This window comes from Marmota marmota, unplaced genomic scaffold, assembly GCF_001458135.2.
Source record: "Marmota marmota marmota unplaced genomic scaffold, marMar, whole genome shotgun sequence".
In the NCBI taxonomy this organism is placed as follows: domain Eukaryota; kingdom Metazoa; phylum Chordata; class Mammalia; order Rodentia; family Sciuridae; genus Marmota; species Marmota marmota.
In genome coordinates, this window is record NW_026000037.1 from 52,473,219 (window position 1) to 52,490,876 (window position 17,658).

Sequence of the window (17,658 nt, forward strand, 5' to 3'; positions counted from 1 at the left end):
AAAATTGATTTACTGTTGAGTGAGCTTGGGACAGCTTTGGAGTTGGAGTAATTTGGTGGGTAAAATCAAGAACTTGGTTTTGAACATCTTATGTTTGAGACACTTGCTAGACATTTAGTGGAAGAGTTGAAGAGTTAGATGTGTATGCAAATCTGGAGCTCAGGAAATTGTTAAGCTGGAGTTAAAACTTTGGAAGATGTCAGTTTATGGATAGTTCTTTAAAGTCACTGCACTAGACTAGGTCACAAAAGATCTGAGACACTTCAAATCACACGATTAACATGAAATTGCCTATCATTCACCAAATGTTAGAAAAATGAAATCAAATGTTAGAAAAATGAAAATCATTGAAAACCTACATTCAGATCCTTCTGAGATTTGCTTATCAGTTCTATGATGTTGAGCATTACTGTTTGCTTTCTTTCTTCTTCTTCTTTTTTTTTTTTTTTGTACCAGTAATTGAACCCAGGGCACTTAACCACTGAGCCACATTTGCAGCTCTTTTTATTTTATTTTGAGATAGGACCTCATTAAGTAGCTGAGACTAGCTTTGAATTTGTGATCCTCCTGCCTCAGGCTCCCAAGCTGCTGGATTACAGTCATGTGCCACCACACCTGGCAAGCATTACTCTTTTTAATCTCAGTTTTTCATCTATAAATGATGATCATAGTTTATAAATCAATAATAATAAAATGTATGACAAATACCTCAACCTAGGATCCATGACTAGCACTCAGCACTTAGTGGATACTTGACAAAGGGTAACTATGACCACCACTGTTAGTAGTAGTAATAATTCTAGAAGTAACTTTTATAAAGATTAGCAAGAAATCTTTCATATTGCTTAAGGAATTCCACACAGAATTCTATACAAATTACTGCTCAGCTCCACCTTATCCTTGCAAATGAAAAGCTCTTATAGCACCAAAAGTGGGAGCTTTACATGACCAAAACGCTCTGTGAGCATCCTCAACTCTCTCATTCTTCAGATGAGAGATGAGGCCCAGGCATGTTTAGTTCCTCCCTAAGTCTACATTATCCATCAGTAGCAGGGATAAAACTTCAGACCCAATCCTCTGACTCTCAGCCCTTTGCATTCTTTATTCATCAGAAGAAAACTAATTTTTAATCTGTTAAACATAATATATCAGGGACATTGCAAAGTCTATATCTGCACATTTCAAAGGTTCTTTTCAGTGGCTCCAACTTACTAAACTTAGATGATACTTATAAAAAAATATTTCAACTGATAAATATCCAAACAAATAACTATACAGGTCTATAGGAAAGGAAATGTTACAACTTAATGATTTTTCCTTCTTTTTGTTTTCAATATTCAAAGGTTCTCCTAGTTTTCTACCAGCAAAGAGGCATTTGCTAATATTAAAATTAAACAACTCAAGAGTTAACTGTATATATGTGAGATCTATTCAATATTTTTCCTGGTTCATAAATAGGTATAGATATCTAGAAAAACACCTATCCTAACTCTGCTTAATTCTCCATTTTTAGTTCAGAAAAACTCTCACATAGATCTACTCTCTACGTCTTTTTTATATATAAGTTAAAGATTTCTATGGATAATATTTATCATTACAAAGTTCTTATACAGATGAGCTGGGGATGTAGCTCAGTTGGTAGAGTGCTTGTCTCTCATGCACAAAGCCCTGGGTTCAATCTTTAGCACCACAAACAAACAAACAACAACAACAACAAAGAAAAAACAGTTCTTGTACAGAGCAGCACTCTGCCCTTCCTTAAGAATAACAGAAATATTCTATATTTTATGTCCAATAAACAAATGATTAGTGGTAATAAAAATAGTTATTATCTTAGCAGACAATAACCATATCCCATAAGAAGAGTATTAGTGCTGTTATTCATATTTACTTATGAAAACTGAGCCTCCCAAAACTAAGCAGCTTGCTGAAGCCCTCCTGGCTGCTAAGGGCTGTCTGTGACCAACAGAGTTCATGCTTCCTCACAGACAGAGGGCAGGCCTGCCAGAGGTCCACATCAAAGCTCACAACCACTTTCAGCATAAACACAAAGGTCTTCCTCATTATATGCACACAGAAAAAATTTCACATTTTCAACTGGAAAGTTAGTATTCATCAGTAGGGTAACATGCTTTTACTAATACCTAGTATACAGAAATCAGTAGAAAAAAAAGACTTTTTTTTCTGATGTTTTTATAAGGTTAATCTGCCTGCTTTATTTTATAAAGACAAGCTCTTAAGAAAGTATTATTCCAAGATACATTGCTCTTTTGAAAAATGCACTCCAGCTTATGGCTTGGCTTTAGATTTGGAAAATAATATAGGATTATGCATTTTTCTACCCATTGTAGCCCTTTGAAATCTGCCTTTTGGGTGTAGTTTCTATATTAACATGGTATCACCACTACTAAATTCATACCTATATTTTTGCATTTGAATAACTGTGTGTCTAACTAAAACTATACTTTTTTAGTCACCCATCAAAATTCAGGAGAAAGTATGTGACTGGTGAAATAAGTAATAATAAATTAACAATTATTAATAAAGTTAATGAATTTAGAAACTTTCTATTTGGATATACTTATGATACCCAAGGTGTACATACTTGATTCTAGCTCTCTCCTCTCTTATTTTAAGAGGAAGGAAGATACTCAAGTCCCGTAGCCTGATGGGCTAACTGAGATAAGCTAGGTTTAAAGGAGCTGGCTGCAGCAATAACTAAGAAAACAGAGAAGAGACTACATAAAACACGAACATGAGTTTCTAAGAATAAGAGCAGGACAGCTCTGCGACCTTAAGGGTCAACTCCACACTGGACAGTGCTGGAAAATGAGCAAGAGAGCAAGCGCACCCACAACCCCTCTATTTATAAGGGAAAAGACATTCGATAGAATATTCCACCCAAATAAGGCAAGGGATAGGGTTTCGAAAGGTGGAGTCTTGCTTTGTAATGTCTTGTAGTTAGCAGATGGATGGACATCTTGGCAAGTCACACCCACCTCAGGTGTTGTGTGGGATCACAGGCAGAGCAAGAGGAAAGGCATACTTAAGTCACACCTCCCAATCAGCATGCAATGCCAGACCAGTCCCCTCATATCACGCTCAAATGTGCATAGCTCACACACACAGCCCATGGATGGCTCATGACATGCAAGTTTGTTTTTGAGTGTGAGTCAGAATTTTTAAACTAAAGTGTTTATTTTCCTCTTACATTTATAATGATGCAATGTGAAAAATAACTGCTATTGAGCATAATACCTTATTATCTATGACTTCCTAAAAATAATCATTATTCAATTAGTAATTAGTATTGAAATATACTTTAACTTATTAAATACAATTAAATTCTACTCTTGTGAATAGTATTTATAAGAAACAAAGCTATAGTTGAGTCCATATGTAATATAAATCTCATGAGAATGTCCACCTTATGTTTATTTCTATGTCCTACCTTTTTATAAAATTCAGATACCTTTAAGTACAAAATATGTGAGATTTGTCATGAGGGGTATATTTTAAGGTACTATAGGGATATGTAACTAGTAGATATAAACAAAAGAGGCATTATTGTGAACATCTTTCTACTGAAAGTGTCTTTTTATCTCAGTGCTAAAGCAAAAACATGGATTGGCCAGAGTGAAGCAGAGACCATTTCCAGGGAGTGGAAATAGCAAGACCTTAGTATGCAAAGGGCCAAACAAAAACAAACAAACAAACAAAAAAACTCATAACATTTATACACAAATTGCAAAATAATTGGGATTAAGAAAATACAATTAAGAGAAAAGAAGTTGAAAAGGAAGTCTACAGGGAACAGAACTCTTAGAATCTTGATTATGTGTTAGGACACTCGATCCTCATTCTAAGAATAGTGTAGAACAACGAAAATGATACAGATTACATTTCCAAAGGTCATTTGGGGATAATGTGCAGAATAGATTAAAAGGAGCCAAATATAGATTCATTGTAGAGGAAACTACTATAAAGTAGATGGACTATTAGACTTGATTTTAGTCTTGATGGACACTTGGAACATGCAGTGATGTGGGGATGGACAATAGTGAACTAACTAGGGAGACAGCAGGCAGAATTGACAATATTGTGTTGGATGTATAGTCTTAAGGAGAGAGAGAGATCCAAGACTGCTCCTAGGTGCCTGGCTAGATCATGAGACATTTTGTAACATCCATAGTACCCAAGGTATTTAGAGGTATTTAGTCAGAGCAAAGGGATAAGATGAAAATATTTTTAGTTCCATTTTAGACCTTGGGTAAAAGTGCAATTGTCATGTAGACAACTGAGACAAATGAAGTGTCACCTGGAAAGAAGTCTTTCATATTGGTAGGCATGTGGATGGTACCTGAAGCTATGTTTGCTGAAGAGCTCTACTATGTTGGGGATGGCAGAATAGGAAAGATGGCTTAGATATTCTGTATTTTTTTTCAGAAAGGGAAATGCAACTTTCGTGTTTCTCCTGAAGCATGAAGAAACGTAGAAACTTGAAAGCAAAGGGAAGAGAACTTAATGAAAATGGGAGGGATGATCCTTATTGAATGTCACTGGAAACCATGTCCAATAAAAACTCAAAATTATCCTTTGTTTTTTAGTGACAAAACATGGAGATGTTTTTCATCTTTAGAAAAAAAAAGCTGGCAGGCTGAGTATGTGATAGATATATATGGAAAAGAAAGATCAACAGCCAGCCACTCTTCTCCTGTGAAAAGGAGAAGAGTGGCTGGCATGTAAGCAGTTGAAGAGGGTTATGGATTATAGGGATTATCTCCCTCTCCTCCAGGATAGGAGGGACATAAGCAAATTTGTGTTGATAGGAAGAGGCCAATAAAGTGGCAGCCACTAAAGGTAACAGAAGGAAGAAGTAAGAGGTTGCTGACATAGTCTGGAAAGGTGGAAGGTGTTCAGGGTATGGATGGGGGGATAGAAAACTTCCCCACTGTACCCGGAAGGAGCAGAGGATACCCAGTGTACAGAGATTTATCAGTTTGGGGATGGGAAATGGAGTTCTATGCCATCTTTTATCTCTGTAAAGTAAGAAATGAGACCATGAGCTTGCAATGCAGAGGAAAGCAAGAAGAGGGTTGCTGATTGAAGAAAAGTGTAGAATGCTCAAAATTATCTCTGTAGGCAGTAAGAGGTAGGGCCCAGTAGTAGAATACATGGCTGCTGAGGACCCCCAAAGCTAGTGACTATGCATTTAGTATGGTGACCATCTGCCAAGGAGGATTATATGTTTCCTGGCAGGGCCAGTCAAGCCAGCAGGCACAGAGGAACCTCTGGTTTTACCTACTAATAGTAAAGCATCTTTAATTTTATCTTATCTTTTGTTCATTTTTAGCAATAAAGGAAAACTGTGTTTCTTCTTTGAAATGGTGTTTTCTGTGTTCTCTAGATTGTAGTGCCCTCACGTGGCTGATGCACATCAATCAGTTATAACCATTTTCATGTGGATGCCTTTGAACAAGCTGAGAATTAAGCAAGGCCTTATTACATTGTTACTAAAAACAAAGATCAATTATTAGTTTGAAGAAAGTTGCAAAGAAACTTTCTTTCTATATTAATACAGCACTGCCTACTAACTGTCCTATTGTGTCGCAAGTGTATGTTGTTGATATTTTGTGATGTTTAAGCAACATGATGATTTACGATAAGAATAGGGTGATGGGCTGGGGATATAGCTCAGTTGGTAGAGTGCTTGCCTTACATGTACAAAACCCTGGGTTTGATCTTGATCCTCAGAGCCCCTCCCCCCCCCCAAAAAAAAACAGAGTGAGGAGGGATGTGAATAGTATTTAGTCCTTCCCTGAGATTTTTATAATTGTGTCAAAATTCATACTAATATAGGTTAATTATATAATTGAAAATGAATCTTTATTGTGCTTTATATAAAAGTCTTTTCACTTATCGGACTACTGAATATTTTCTTACTTTTTTTTTTGCTGTTTTATCAATGTAAAGAAAAGTGAAGAGTATTGGCTATAACAACATAGGCAAAGTGGGATAAAATGAAACAAATCATATATTATAAGCAGTATTCTCTATTATCCAGGAAAGGAGGAAAGTAAATTGTTGAGCATCTACTATGTATCAGGTGCATGAAGTTGTAGGAAATTTGACATATTTTTACTAATTTGATTCTTCTAACAATCTTGTGAAGTGGTTATTCTTTTTTCTTACTTTCAACAATATCATATGTCAGTTAAGACTCAGGGAACTTCATAAGTAATTTCGCCTTAGTTACAAATTCAAGTAATGCATACTAATACCAACCACTTTCACACACAATTTGGAATATTGTGAGCAATTTCAGTATATTAGCATTCAGCAAGGACCTTATTATAACACATTTTTTTCAGTATGACCCTTATAATGAAGTTATAACACATTTAATTCATTACTTGAATACTTTTGTTGAATTTTTTCCAAGGTTTACTTACATGCTAAACTTGCAGTTCTATTATTTAGTTGAGTCTGTTTCTATGAAAACTTATATTGATGAATTAGTCACCAATGAACTCATTTCTTAACATTTAATCTTTTTAATATCTAAACGCATATAGTATAGTCCCAAGTAAGTTGATGGTTTGGGCTAAAGTGCTCTACAAATGGATTGTTGAATTACAGAAATGTAAAAAAAATGATAAAAAAATGAGTATAAAAAATAAGCATGGAAACTTTATCCTTCATGTGGTGAGGACATGATAATGCATGAAACTGAGATGTTTCTATTAGTCTTTATCTTCCTTGACAATTTTCTACTTTTTTCAATGTGCTCATTATGTGCACAATTCTTACCAACTGTGTGTTTATGACCATGAGTAACCCTCCAGACTGGACAAAGAATGTGGAGTAAGTAGAAATTTTTAAAATATCTTTCAATGTTGACAACTCTTTGTTTCATGTTGTGGCTTTAATATCTTTTGACCTTTTCAGTTTCTTTAACAAATCATGCCAACTACTCTAAATCAGACACAAACTCAAGTTCATTTCAATCATCAATTCTCTCTAGGACAAAGATTACAGAGGCTTTTACAGTTACTCAAACTACTGCACTGGGTTGACTGTTAATATTTGTAGCCATTTATCTTCCTTGTGAGTCTTATATTCTGTTAAACATTACCAAATATTACTAGTATCTACTAATAAAAATTATGTTTAGCTTATATATTTCTTTTCTCATGCTTCACAGTTTTATGTTTTAGTAATATATATTTTGTGGTCCCTAATGGTGCTTATTCTATGAAACACATATGTTCCATTTATTTTGGGAATAATATATATTTGCTTATATCAGATTGAAAGTCAGTATATTTCAGGTAACATCATCATATAATATGATATTTTTTTGATTCTTAATATTAATTAATATAAAAAGAATGATATTCATTTATTTATAGTCAATAAGAATGTCTTTCAGAATTTAATGCTACTTTTTGTCTTAAGCCCTAACAAAGCTCCATATCAGAGGGAAACCAATGTGGAAGCCTCTGTTTTATTTGTTAGTTAAGCCAGCTTTAAGATATGTACACATTGAGTGTGGGATGTAGCTCAAATCTTGTAGAGAATATGCTTAGCATGCATGAAGCCCCAAATCCAATCCCCATCACCTAAATTTTTTTTTAAAGTATATTCATATAAATTGCATAAGATCAAAAGACATTTAATGTAAGTTTGACTATTTTCTCTCAGGTACACCTTTACAGGAATTTATACTTTTGAGTCACTTATTAAAATACTCGCGAGGGGCTTTTGTTTAGAAGATTTTACATTTCTCCGGGATCCATGGAATTGGTTGGATTTCACAGTCATTACTTTTGCGTAAGTATCTTCATATATTTTCTTTCCTGGAAGAGTAAATCACTGGTGGGAGTTTACATTTTATTTCTGCTTAGTGGCATCCCCTAGAAAATTGAAATTGTCCTTAGTTACCTTGTGATTTTAGAATATTTTTCTTCCAATCAAATTATTCAGTTTGGAGAAATTAGGAACCATCATAATAAATTCTGTGGCTTTGGTTTCACTGAGCACTGTAAAATAATGATGTTACATCTCCCAAATAATAGAGATTAGGATCAATGACAATGCCATTTCTCTCTTAATTGGGAAATTTGATGGCAACAATCATCGAAGTTGAAAATGGTCTTGATTGAAGATCAAGGTAGACTTAGATTTCCCGAAATTCTGAATAACTCTGATTTAATTCTACAGGTATGTAACAGAATTTGTAAACCTAGGCAATGTTTCAGCTCTTCGAACTTTCAGAGTCTTGAGAGCTTTGAAAACTATTTCTGTAATCCCAGGTAAGAAGAAACTGGTATAAGGTGGTAGGCTCCTTATATCTCCAACTGTTTCTTGTGTTCTGTCATTGTGTTTGTGTGTGAACTCCCTATTGCAGATATGTGACAGAGTTTGTGGACCTGGGCAATGTCTCAGCGTTGAGAACATTCAGAGTTCTCCGAGCATTGAAAACTATTTCAGTCATTCCAGGTGAGAGCTAGGTTAAACACTGAGGCTGACTTTAGCTGCACTGGTGCTACCATCACTGCTTTCCTTCGGCAGGAGCCTTGTTGCTTGGTGCATATGGCAAATAACTTTGTAAAAAGCAAGAATTGGTACATCATGGTTTGGATGGATTTGATTCTGTGCTTTTTACTAGTTGCTTTCTTTTCAACTATTCTAAATCAGCCTTTGAGTTTAACAAGTTTTGCATGAGGCATTTGCAGTATCAGGCTACCTGGTTTGCATTATGTAACATCAAGCTTTCCGCAATAGAAGCTAAACTATGAGAATTCAAACTGATGCAAATTTGACCATGTAGGCCCCAAACTGGCAATATTTTTAAGTGCAGATAAATGAAAGAGCAAGGGATAGCATGAGTGCTGCATGGGGCTCAGTTTTCAGATGTCTTCCTTTTTTTTTAAACCCACATTCAAGTTTTCAGATTCACAAATTTACAATCTCATAATTCAGTGACATCAAGATTTCTCACTATTCTATTCCTATAGACGTTTTCAAACCAATAATGGGTTAGAGAGTAAGACATCTGCAAATAAAAAGCAAAATATTTACATAAGGTTGAGTTTAAGCATGAATAACAAATTCATTTCTTTTGCTCTAAGAAGTGTTTGGAAACACACATTTGGTTCGTTTCCATTCACAGTTCTCTAATGAACATACAAGTTCTGCTTTCATTCATTTTCACCAGCTAGCAGGCTTTTCATGAAATGTTATTCAGTCACAAGCATTACACTAATATTGTTGGCATTCTGCATGACATTTTTATTTTCCAGGACAAGCTCATGATATTTTTATTGGTAAAATAGCTATTGAATAGTGCATTAAAATTCCTCCCTCTGGCTTTATTTGTAGGCCTGAAGACCATTGTGGGAGCCCTGATCCAGTCGGTGAAGAAGCTCTCAGATGTCATGATCTTGACTGTGTTCTGCCTCAGCGTGTTTGCACTGATAGGCCTGCAGCTCTTCATGGGCAACCTGAGGAATAAATGTTTGCAATGGCCCCCAGATAATTCTTCCTTTGAAATAAATATCACTTCCTTCTTTAATAACTCATTGGATGGGAACGGTACCACTTTCAATAGGACAGTGAGCATGTTTAACTGGGATGAATATATTGAGGATAAAAGTAAGATATACTCTCTTACCATTAAGTTGTTTAGTTCTTGAAATATTAAATACCATGTATGGTGGGAATTATCTCACATTTGATGGGAACAATGTGACTTAGACTAATTTAAGACGATTTACTTCATGTAGTAGGGAAATCCAATCATTTTTCTATAAGAAAATTGCATTTGAAAATGTGTTATCTTTTTCTAAACCACTGTGGTAAACAGTTCCATACTATGCTATAAAACAGGTCAGGAGTTTCAGACATCTTAATAAATGAGTAGTTTGAACCATTCAGTGTATTATGCTAATATATATTATTAAGATCATTGGGGAAAACAATTTGGACCTATCTGATTGACTCAACACATACATTGAGAACATATGATGTATCTGGAAGTAGAGAAACCACTCACCAAGAAGAAGCCAGAACTTGTACACAAATTTGAAAGTTAAGCAACCTGGTTCAGTCATTCACTTATTGATATTTCATTTCATTACTTTGGTGTCAATCATTGTATTATAGTTGTTTATCAGTATAATTTGATTTTATTTTAAGCCCAGACATCAGAATAATCTTAAGATGCCATATACTTCATTATTTCTTATGATTGAGACCAGCTCCTCTGTCCTTTGGTAGGCCTTGCCCCTTCCTCTCCATGTAATATTAGGCTAGCCAAATTCCACTGGTCTCTTGATTATCCATACTCCACAGAGATATTTATTCTGAGATATCCTACACGGATACATGTATTGTAGGATCATAAGAAATTATATCCCTTCTCACATTATAGTGCTGTTTAAAAAGTTAACATTCTTATAAAGATTTATATTTGAGAGAAAAAAAAATTATTGGATAAATGAATAAATCTAAAAACCATCAATTAATTATGAGATTTCCCATTTATTAATATATAATAATAGAATAATGACAAGCTTTGCCCATAAATATTTTCTTTATTTCTGGTTGTTTCCCTCAGATGAATTTCTATCAATAATATTTTGGAGGGGTGACAGGATATAACCAGATTAAGACTATACACATATAGCATCAAATTGCTTTTCTGAGAGATCATACCATACTATATCATCAACAGAAGTATCCATCTTACAGAATTCTCACTAATACTAATTATTATTGTATTTTAAAATCATTGGGTAGAAGGAAAAATGGACAATACTACTCTTTTGTTGTTGTTCCTCAATTATTAATTTAGAGAATTAAAATATATTTAATAGTATCATTAAGCATTTAAATATTTCCTGTAATGTGAATCATCTGTTGATTTTTTATCATGTATTTTTGGGAAATTCATATGAGATTTTTAATTTATCAAGTATATTAAAATTTAATATTTTTTTTGACAAGTATATTCTTAACTTGTTTTCCATCTCATGGCTTGTTTTTGTTGTTGTTGTTGTTTTGGTTTGGTTTGGATTTTTTTGGGGGGGTGGGGGGTACCAGGGATTGAACTCAGGGGCACTCAACCACTGAGCAACATCCCCAGCCCTATTTTGTATTTTATTTAGAGACAGAGTCTTACTGAGTTGCTTAACACCTCACTTTTGCTGAGGCTGGTTTTGAACTCACAATCCTCTTGCCTCAGGCTCATGAGCCACTGGGATTACAGGTGTGTGCCACTGCGCCCAGGACTTATAGCTTTCTTTTTATTTTTTAATACGTCTTTAGTTGTTGATGGACCTTTATTTTATTCATTTATTTATTATGTGGTGCTGAGAATCGAACCCAGTGCCTCACACATGCTAGGAAAGTGCTCTACTACTGAACCACAACCATAGCCCCTGTAGCTTACTTTTGATGCCTAAGTGATATTAAATTTTAGGCAGTCAAATAAACAAAATTGTTGTCATTTTTTTCTGTTTTTGTATTTAGAAAATACCTGTTGATTAAGACATGAAAATAATCACCTAAATATTCAACAAATAAAAGTCATGTATATTCTTGCTATCATATTTAGTGAACTTATCTTTAAATCTATAAACACCTAGAATTATTTTTAATATTTATTTTAATGTGAGAGTCTAATTTTTTTTTACAAAATATGACACAGATCTACCTACATCATCTATTAGAATAATCCTTGAATAAAGGGCCTAAATATTAACATAACGAATTTGGGAAGTTCATATAAGAATGTGTTTGTTTATATACATGTTTTCATGTTTTTATTTGTGAATATATAAATCATTTTTATATGTATGTTTCCTGAGCTCATCTCTTATAAAAACCATGTCATTTCTTAAAAAAAATAAAAAGATAGATACAATAGACATGTATTTCCAAAGATAAAAACTTTATACATTTGAAAGACAGAAATCAAGCAAAAACCCAGAACAGAATATTTTGAGAAGGAACAAACACCTAAGCCCATTTCTCACAAGAAATTAAGTAAAACTGGGTGGGCGAAAAAAGTTTGAAGCTATTTTGTGTCCAGGCAAAAAGTATCCTAAAGTAAAGATTTATTTGCTTGTAAACACTTAAAAGCAGGGTTTCTCTCTCTCTCATTTTGTAACAAAAATCAACCTAATTTCTCAGTTTTTTTTCAGTGCCCCAAACAGTGTGAGTTTCCATTTGCAATAAATGATGACACGAGAATGCTATCAGAGTTATTCCTTTGGAAAAGTTTCTTTCTAAAATAAATTTTCTAAACACATATTTGATCAAAAATGTTATATACTTACATTTGTTTAGTACTTATTATGAAAATCTTTTATTATTTTATCTACCTTATTGTGATTGAAAACATTTGTAGGCTTTGTCACCTATGTACAATGTTATAGTAAAGTGTTCTAAAGTCTTTTTAATGATTCTCTCTATTCTTTACTCTTCAAATAGGTCACTTTTATTTTCTGGAAGGGCAAAATGATGCGCTGCTGTGTGGCAATAGCTCAGATGCGGGGTAAGTTGTGCTTCCTATTGATTCTCAGCCCTCGCTGCTCCTTCAGCCTCAATAACCTATCACCTCCCACCCATCCAGCCCCACACACTCCTCATTCAAAGCACTGCATAAATTCCACTTCACGCTGGCTCTCAGAATAGCCAAGATAAGTGTGGATTCTCACCTCCTTCACACACTCATATACAGCAATTATTTTTCCATACTAGGTCACATCTAATCTTCCAAGTTAGCTCAATGGAAAATAGAGAGAAAAGCAGTGCATATACATAAGCGGCTTAAGTTAATAGAATTCATAAGCACATACTTGTAGACGTGTGACATTTTATTTATGCTAATGTGGTCTCCATGGCTTAAAATGCAAAATCTCTGAAGATAATGTCAATATCTGAGGCATGGTAACTATATGTCTAGCATATTTTAACAAAGTGCAAAAAAACACAAAGACCACAGTGTGGAGTTTCCTCATAGATTTGTGCCTCCTCTAATCTTCTTCTTCTTTTTTTTTTTCATATGATAAATGGGCGTAATTATATACCCCACACTTACTTCTGCCTCAAGACATTTTTGGTGAATGTCAACTTTCCCTGTAGACTTTTTTATCTGGTCCTGACTTCTAATTGCAGAAGATATTAATCAGGATATGATTTCTTTTATATGGAGATGTGATAAATATAACTTGACAGTTATGAATCACAACAGAACCCACAAAATAAACTTAACAGATTGTTATGATAAATCAGTTTGCATGCTGAAGGGTCGAGTGCTGGGTAAAGTTAGAGGATCAGGCTTTCTCTAGAGTCTGCATTGAATAGACTGGCATCCCTAGGACCAGAAAAATCATTCAATGGGCTTGCAGCTGCTGACCTCCTCTCCTTGCTCTAACCTAACTATAGCCAGTGTCCCGAAGGATACATCTGTGTGAAGGCTGGCCGGAACCCCAACTATGGCTATACAAGCTTTGACACCTTCAGCTGGGCCTTCTTGTCCCTATTCCGTCTTATGACTCAAGACTTCTGGGAAAATCTTTATCAACTGGTGAGAACAGACATAATGATTCTTCTGGGAAGCATGAAGCATGAAATACAAAGATTAAGAGAATCGCTGTGTAATATTTTATTGCTTCAGAGTGGGAACTTGTAACATCCCATATAAAATTTATTAAAATGTCTCTTCCCTTTTTGCAGACACTGCGTGCTGCTGGGAAAACATACATGATATTTTTTGTGCTGGTCATTTTCCTGGGCTCATTCTACCTAATAAATTTGATCCTGGCTGTGGTAGCCATGGCCTACGAGGAACAGAATCAGGCCACACTGGAAGAGGCAGAACAGAAGGAGGCAGAATTTCAGCAGATGCTTGAACAGTTAAAAAAGCAGCAAGAAGAAGCTCAGGTATAGTTAGCAAGCATGGGGACCTTCTGTTTCCATCTCAATTGTCTGACCTAAGAGTTAGTTAGGGTCAGTGGCATGATGGTTGACATTAGAGACCTGTCGTGTGGGGTGCAAGGAGCCCATTTGGCTATTAGCTTAGCCCTTTTTTTGGTGATTACTGGCAATACTGAAGGCAGAAAACCATAAAGAAGTATAACTAAATGCTTTTTTGCCTCACCATGAGAAAATTATCAAAACTCTCATTAACTCAAACTCATAAAGTAGGTGGACCTATATACCCTCAATCAGACTATTTTCTTAACCTTCCAGGGAAGAACTCAATTACAGTCATTTCTTCATGATAGTGTCACTACAAGTGGGAAAGTTCAGAAAATGAGAGTCAAACTAAGAAGAGTATTTCATAGAGTCTGGAAAGCAAAGATTATTCAATGTTTGTTCTCCTGCACATGAAGTGTATAAATGCAGGTTTATGGATTAATAAGAAATTGCTAAAACACTAACATTTTTATATCATACATCCTTTAATTTTGAAATGAGTCTTCAAAATGAGGCAAGTATTTCTCCTAAGTATATTTGCCTGACTAATGGCATCAACCCATCCAGTTGCCTTGTTTTGTCTTTTCTTGAATTTTGACTGCAATTGCCTTTTGTCTCCAACTATCCTTAAACATGTCATAAAAGCCACAGAAGGAGGTATGCTGAGGCAGGAGCAACCACCTCAGTTTTATATTTTTCAGAAACTGTACTATGAGAATTTATAGATAAATGCGGACACCAAGATCCAGGACTCCCTAATACCTAATCTATAATATGCCTGTGTTGTTCATTTCCTACTGAAATTCTCAATATAAACAGAAAGTAAAAAGTTCATTAAAATTGTATTTGGGGTAAAAATGGGAGTTCATAACCCACTTGAATCTAATGTATGAAATATGATATGTCAAGAGTTTTGTAATGTTTTGAACAACCAATAAAAAAATTACATACTCAACTGAGTTAAATTCAATAATTCAGTCTAGCACTAAAGTCCTTGCCAAGTCGAGGTGTGATGCAAGGCAAATGATTATCGGGCTTAAATAGGAAAACTTACACTTAATTCTTCCTTCTTATAATATTGCTTAAATCAAAGAAAGATGGGATGCCATATGAGTGTCTTGTTCATTTTGTAGGTTAACTGGTTCACCTAGTGTGCAGCCAGAGCTGGAAGGCTGTCCTCATTCATGCTCATAACTTTCACGTGTATGCCAATTTTGTTCTTTGTTTGATCTAATGCACAAGGACTGTTTTTCAAAAAAGCAAGTGGAGAACTGTTTTTCAGGACCATATTCACTGTATTAAGGACAAATGAAGCAGCCGATTATTTAAGTGTTCATCTGCTCTGGCCATTTCCTTTGTGCCCTTCTAGGCAGCAGCTGCAGCTGCATCTGCTGAATCCAGAGACTTCAGTGGTGCAGGTGGGATAGGAGTTTTCTCCGAGAGTTCTTCCGTGGCATCGAAGTTGAGCTCCAAGAGTGAAAAAGAGCTGAAAAACAGAAGAAAGAAAAAGAAGCAGAAGGAACAGTCTGGAGAAGAAGAGAAGGAAGATGGAGTCCAAAAATCAGAATCTGAAGACAGCATAAGAAGAAAAGGCTTCCGGTTTTCCTTGGAAGGAAGTAGGCTGACATATGAAAAGAGATTTTCTTCTCCACACCAGGTAAAGCATATTAGATGATATCAATCACACTTTCATAATAAGACTTTTCAAAGAATATGCCAAGATTTGGTGGAGAAAAAGCTGCCTTTCCCCTGGATGGCACAAATGCTTTCAGAATGGTAATGACGACTATCAAGTGTTTTGGCTGTTGCCTCACAGATGTGAGTTTTACCACATTTTTGGAATCCCAGGAAGGGATTTTTAGATCCCACTGGGTTGGGAAGGTTTATGGTTTTGAGGCTTGTTGAAGACTTAAACTTCTCTGGGCAGTTTTCCACAGAGGAATTATCAGCAGATGGTTCCTATTCCTCTTGTGCCTGGACCCAGTGAACTGTGGGTTTTATGAGTGGCAGGGCCTCAGAAGTGTACCAGGGACACTTTCAGACCATCTGTGCAGTTTGTCTCATCCATGTGCAAACTTGACATGCTGGGTGCATTCTTCATGACCTTGTTTCAAAGGGAACTGAAGCACACTTTTGCTAGAAGTGTAGTCAGAATTCTTAGGCAGAAATGCACAGAGGAAGGTTTATGACACTAAATAAACAGTGATGCTTAATTGTACTTGATTTTCCATGTCTGATGATAACATAAGACTTGCACTCAAAGAACATGCAGATTTATATACTGCAGCATATACATCACCAGATGCCTCAGGCTTATGCACCCACACAGGCTCTTGAAAACTTAAAATTTAGGATCCTTTAAAATTACCAAGAGAATTCCCAGGAATACACAATTCCTCAGATGACAGTTTCACCAGAAGTAAAAACCTTAATGTCCATATAGTAATAATAACAATTACAGCAACATTGATGATGATTCTAATGTTACTATTTGCCCATAGTATTGCTACTTGCAATATAACTTTGTTTGAATCTCCTTATGACAACCCAGGCAGGTACTGAATTAATTTTCATGCCAAATTTTCAGATACAAAGAGAACGAGAGGGTGCGTGCTTTGTTGAGTGCCTATTTTAAGTGTGCATTCTTTTTACATTATTCTAATGCTAACTGCTCTGGTGCTTTGTATTATTAGTAGTATTGTTAGTATTTTTAATTTTTTTCTTTTCTTTTCTTTTTTCCAGTCTGGGGATAGAACCTGGGGCCTTGTGCATGTAGGCCCTACCTCTGAACTACAATCCCAATCTGCATGGTATTTTTTCACTGTAGTTTTGGTTTAATGAAGTTAAATAGCTGCCCAATGTCATATAGTTATGAAGGGCTGAGGTACTATTCAAACTTGGCCTGACGCTGAAAGCCTTGAATGTTCCACTTTATCAGGCAGCCTATAACAAATATTTTTTAAAACTGATAAGGAAATTTATAATCTAATTTCATTGAAAAGATACACATACCTAGCATTACACTTGCATTTTATATGGTTTTGTTTGGTTTTAAAATAAATACATCCTTTGTAGGTCAGCTTCATTCATTCCAAATCCAATTAGCATTGTGAGGGTGAGGTAAATAGGGTTGAATTAAAATTTTAAAAAGAATTTATTTTTTTTTTTTTTATTTTATTTTATTTTATTTTTTTTTTAATTTTTTATTGTGGGTTGTTCAAAACATTACAAATTTCTTGACATATCATATTCCACACTTTGATTCAAGTGGGTTATGAACTCCCACCTTCACCCCATACACAGATTGCAGAATCACATCAGTTACACATCCATTGATTTACAAATTGCCATCCTAGTGTCTGTTGTGCTCTGCTGCCTTTCCCATCCTCCACCCTCCCCCCTCCCCACCTCTCCCCTCCCCTCCCCTCCTCTCTCTCTACCCCCTCCACTGTATAACCCTGAGGGTCTCCTTCCATTACCATGCAATTTCCCTTCTCTCTCCCTTTCCCTCCCACCTCTCATCCCTGTTAAATGTTAATCTTCTTCTCCTGCTCTTCGTCCCTACTCTGTTCTTAGTTACTCTCCTTATATCAAAGAAGACATTTGGCATTTGTTTTTTAGGGATTGGCTAGCTTCACTTAGCATAATCTGCTCTAATGCCATCCATTT

At 35.3% G+C, this 17,658-nt stretch overlaps 2 protein-coding genes across 10 annotated transcripts in view; one reads left to right on the forward strand and one right to left on the reverse strand.

Annotated features, from left to right (window-relative positions):
* LOC107136895 (sodium channel protein type 1 subunit alpha) overlaps window positions 1–17,658 on the reverse strand; it is a 939,664-nt gene that overhangs the window by 202,482 nt on the left and 719,524 nt on the right. The gene's annotated exons all lie outside the window — the stretch shown is intronic.
* Window positions 1–17,658, forward strand: part of Scn2a (sodium voltage-gated channel alpha subunit 2) — a 151,696-nt gene that overhangs the window by 54,771 nt on the left and 79,267 nt on the right. For 4 of the 5 annotated variants that reach the window (XM_048812408.1, XM_048812407.1, XM_048812406.1 and 1 more), the window contains 8 exons: window positions 6,775–6,864; window positions 7,705–7,833; window positions 8,411–8,502; window positions 9,385–9,657; window positions 12,499–12,562; window positions 13,456–13,597; window positions 13,747–13,953; window positions 15,359–15,646. In XM_048812408.1, the coding sequence (XP_048668365.1) occupies window positions 6,775–6,864; window positions 7,705–7,833; window positions 8,411–8,502; window positions 9,385–9,657; window positions 12,499–12,562; window positions 13,456–13,597; window positions 13,747–13,953; window positions 15,359–15,646 (1,285 nt within the window). Of the gene's footprint in view, window positions 1–6,774; window positions 6,865–7,704; window positions 7,834–8,223; window positions 8,316–8,410; window positions 8,503–9,384; window positions 9,658–12,498; window positions 12,563–13,455; window positions 13,598–13,746; window positions 13,954–15,358; window positions 15,647–17,658 lie in introns of all 5 variants that reach the window. The other variant, XM_015478974.2, reaches the window with a different exon arrangement.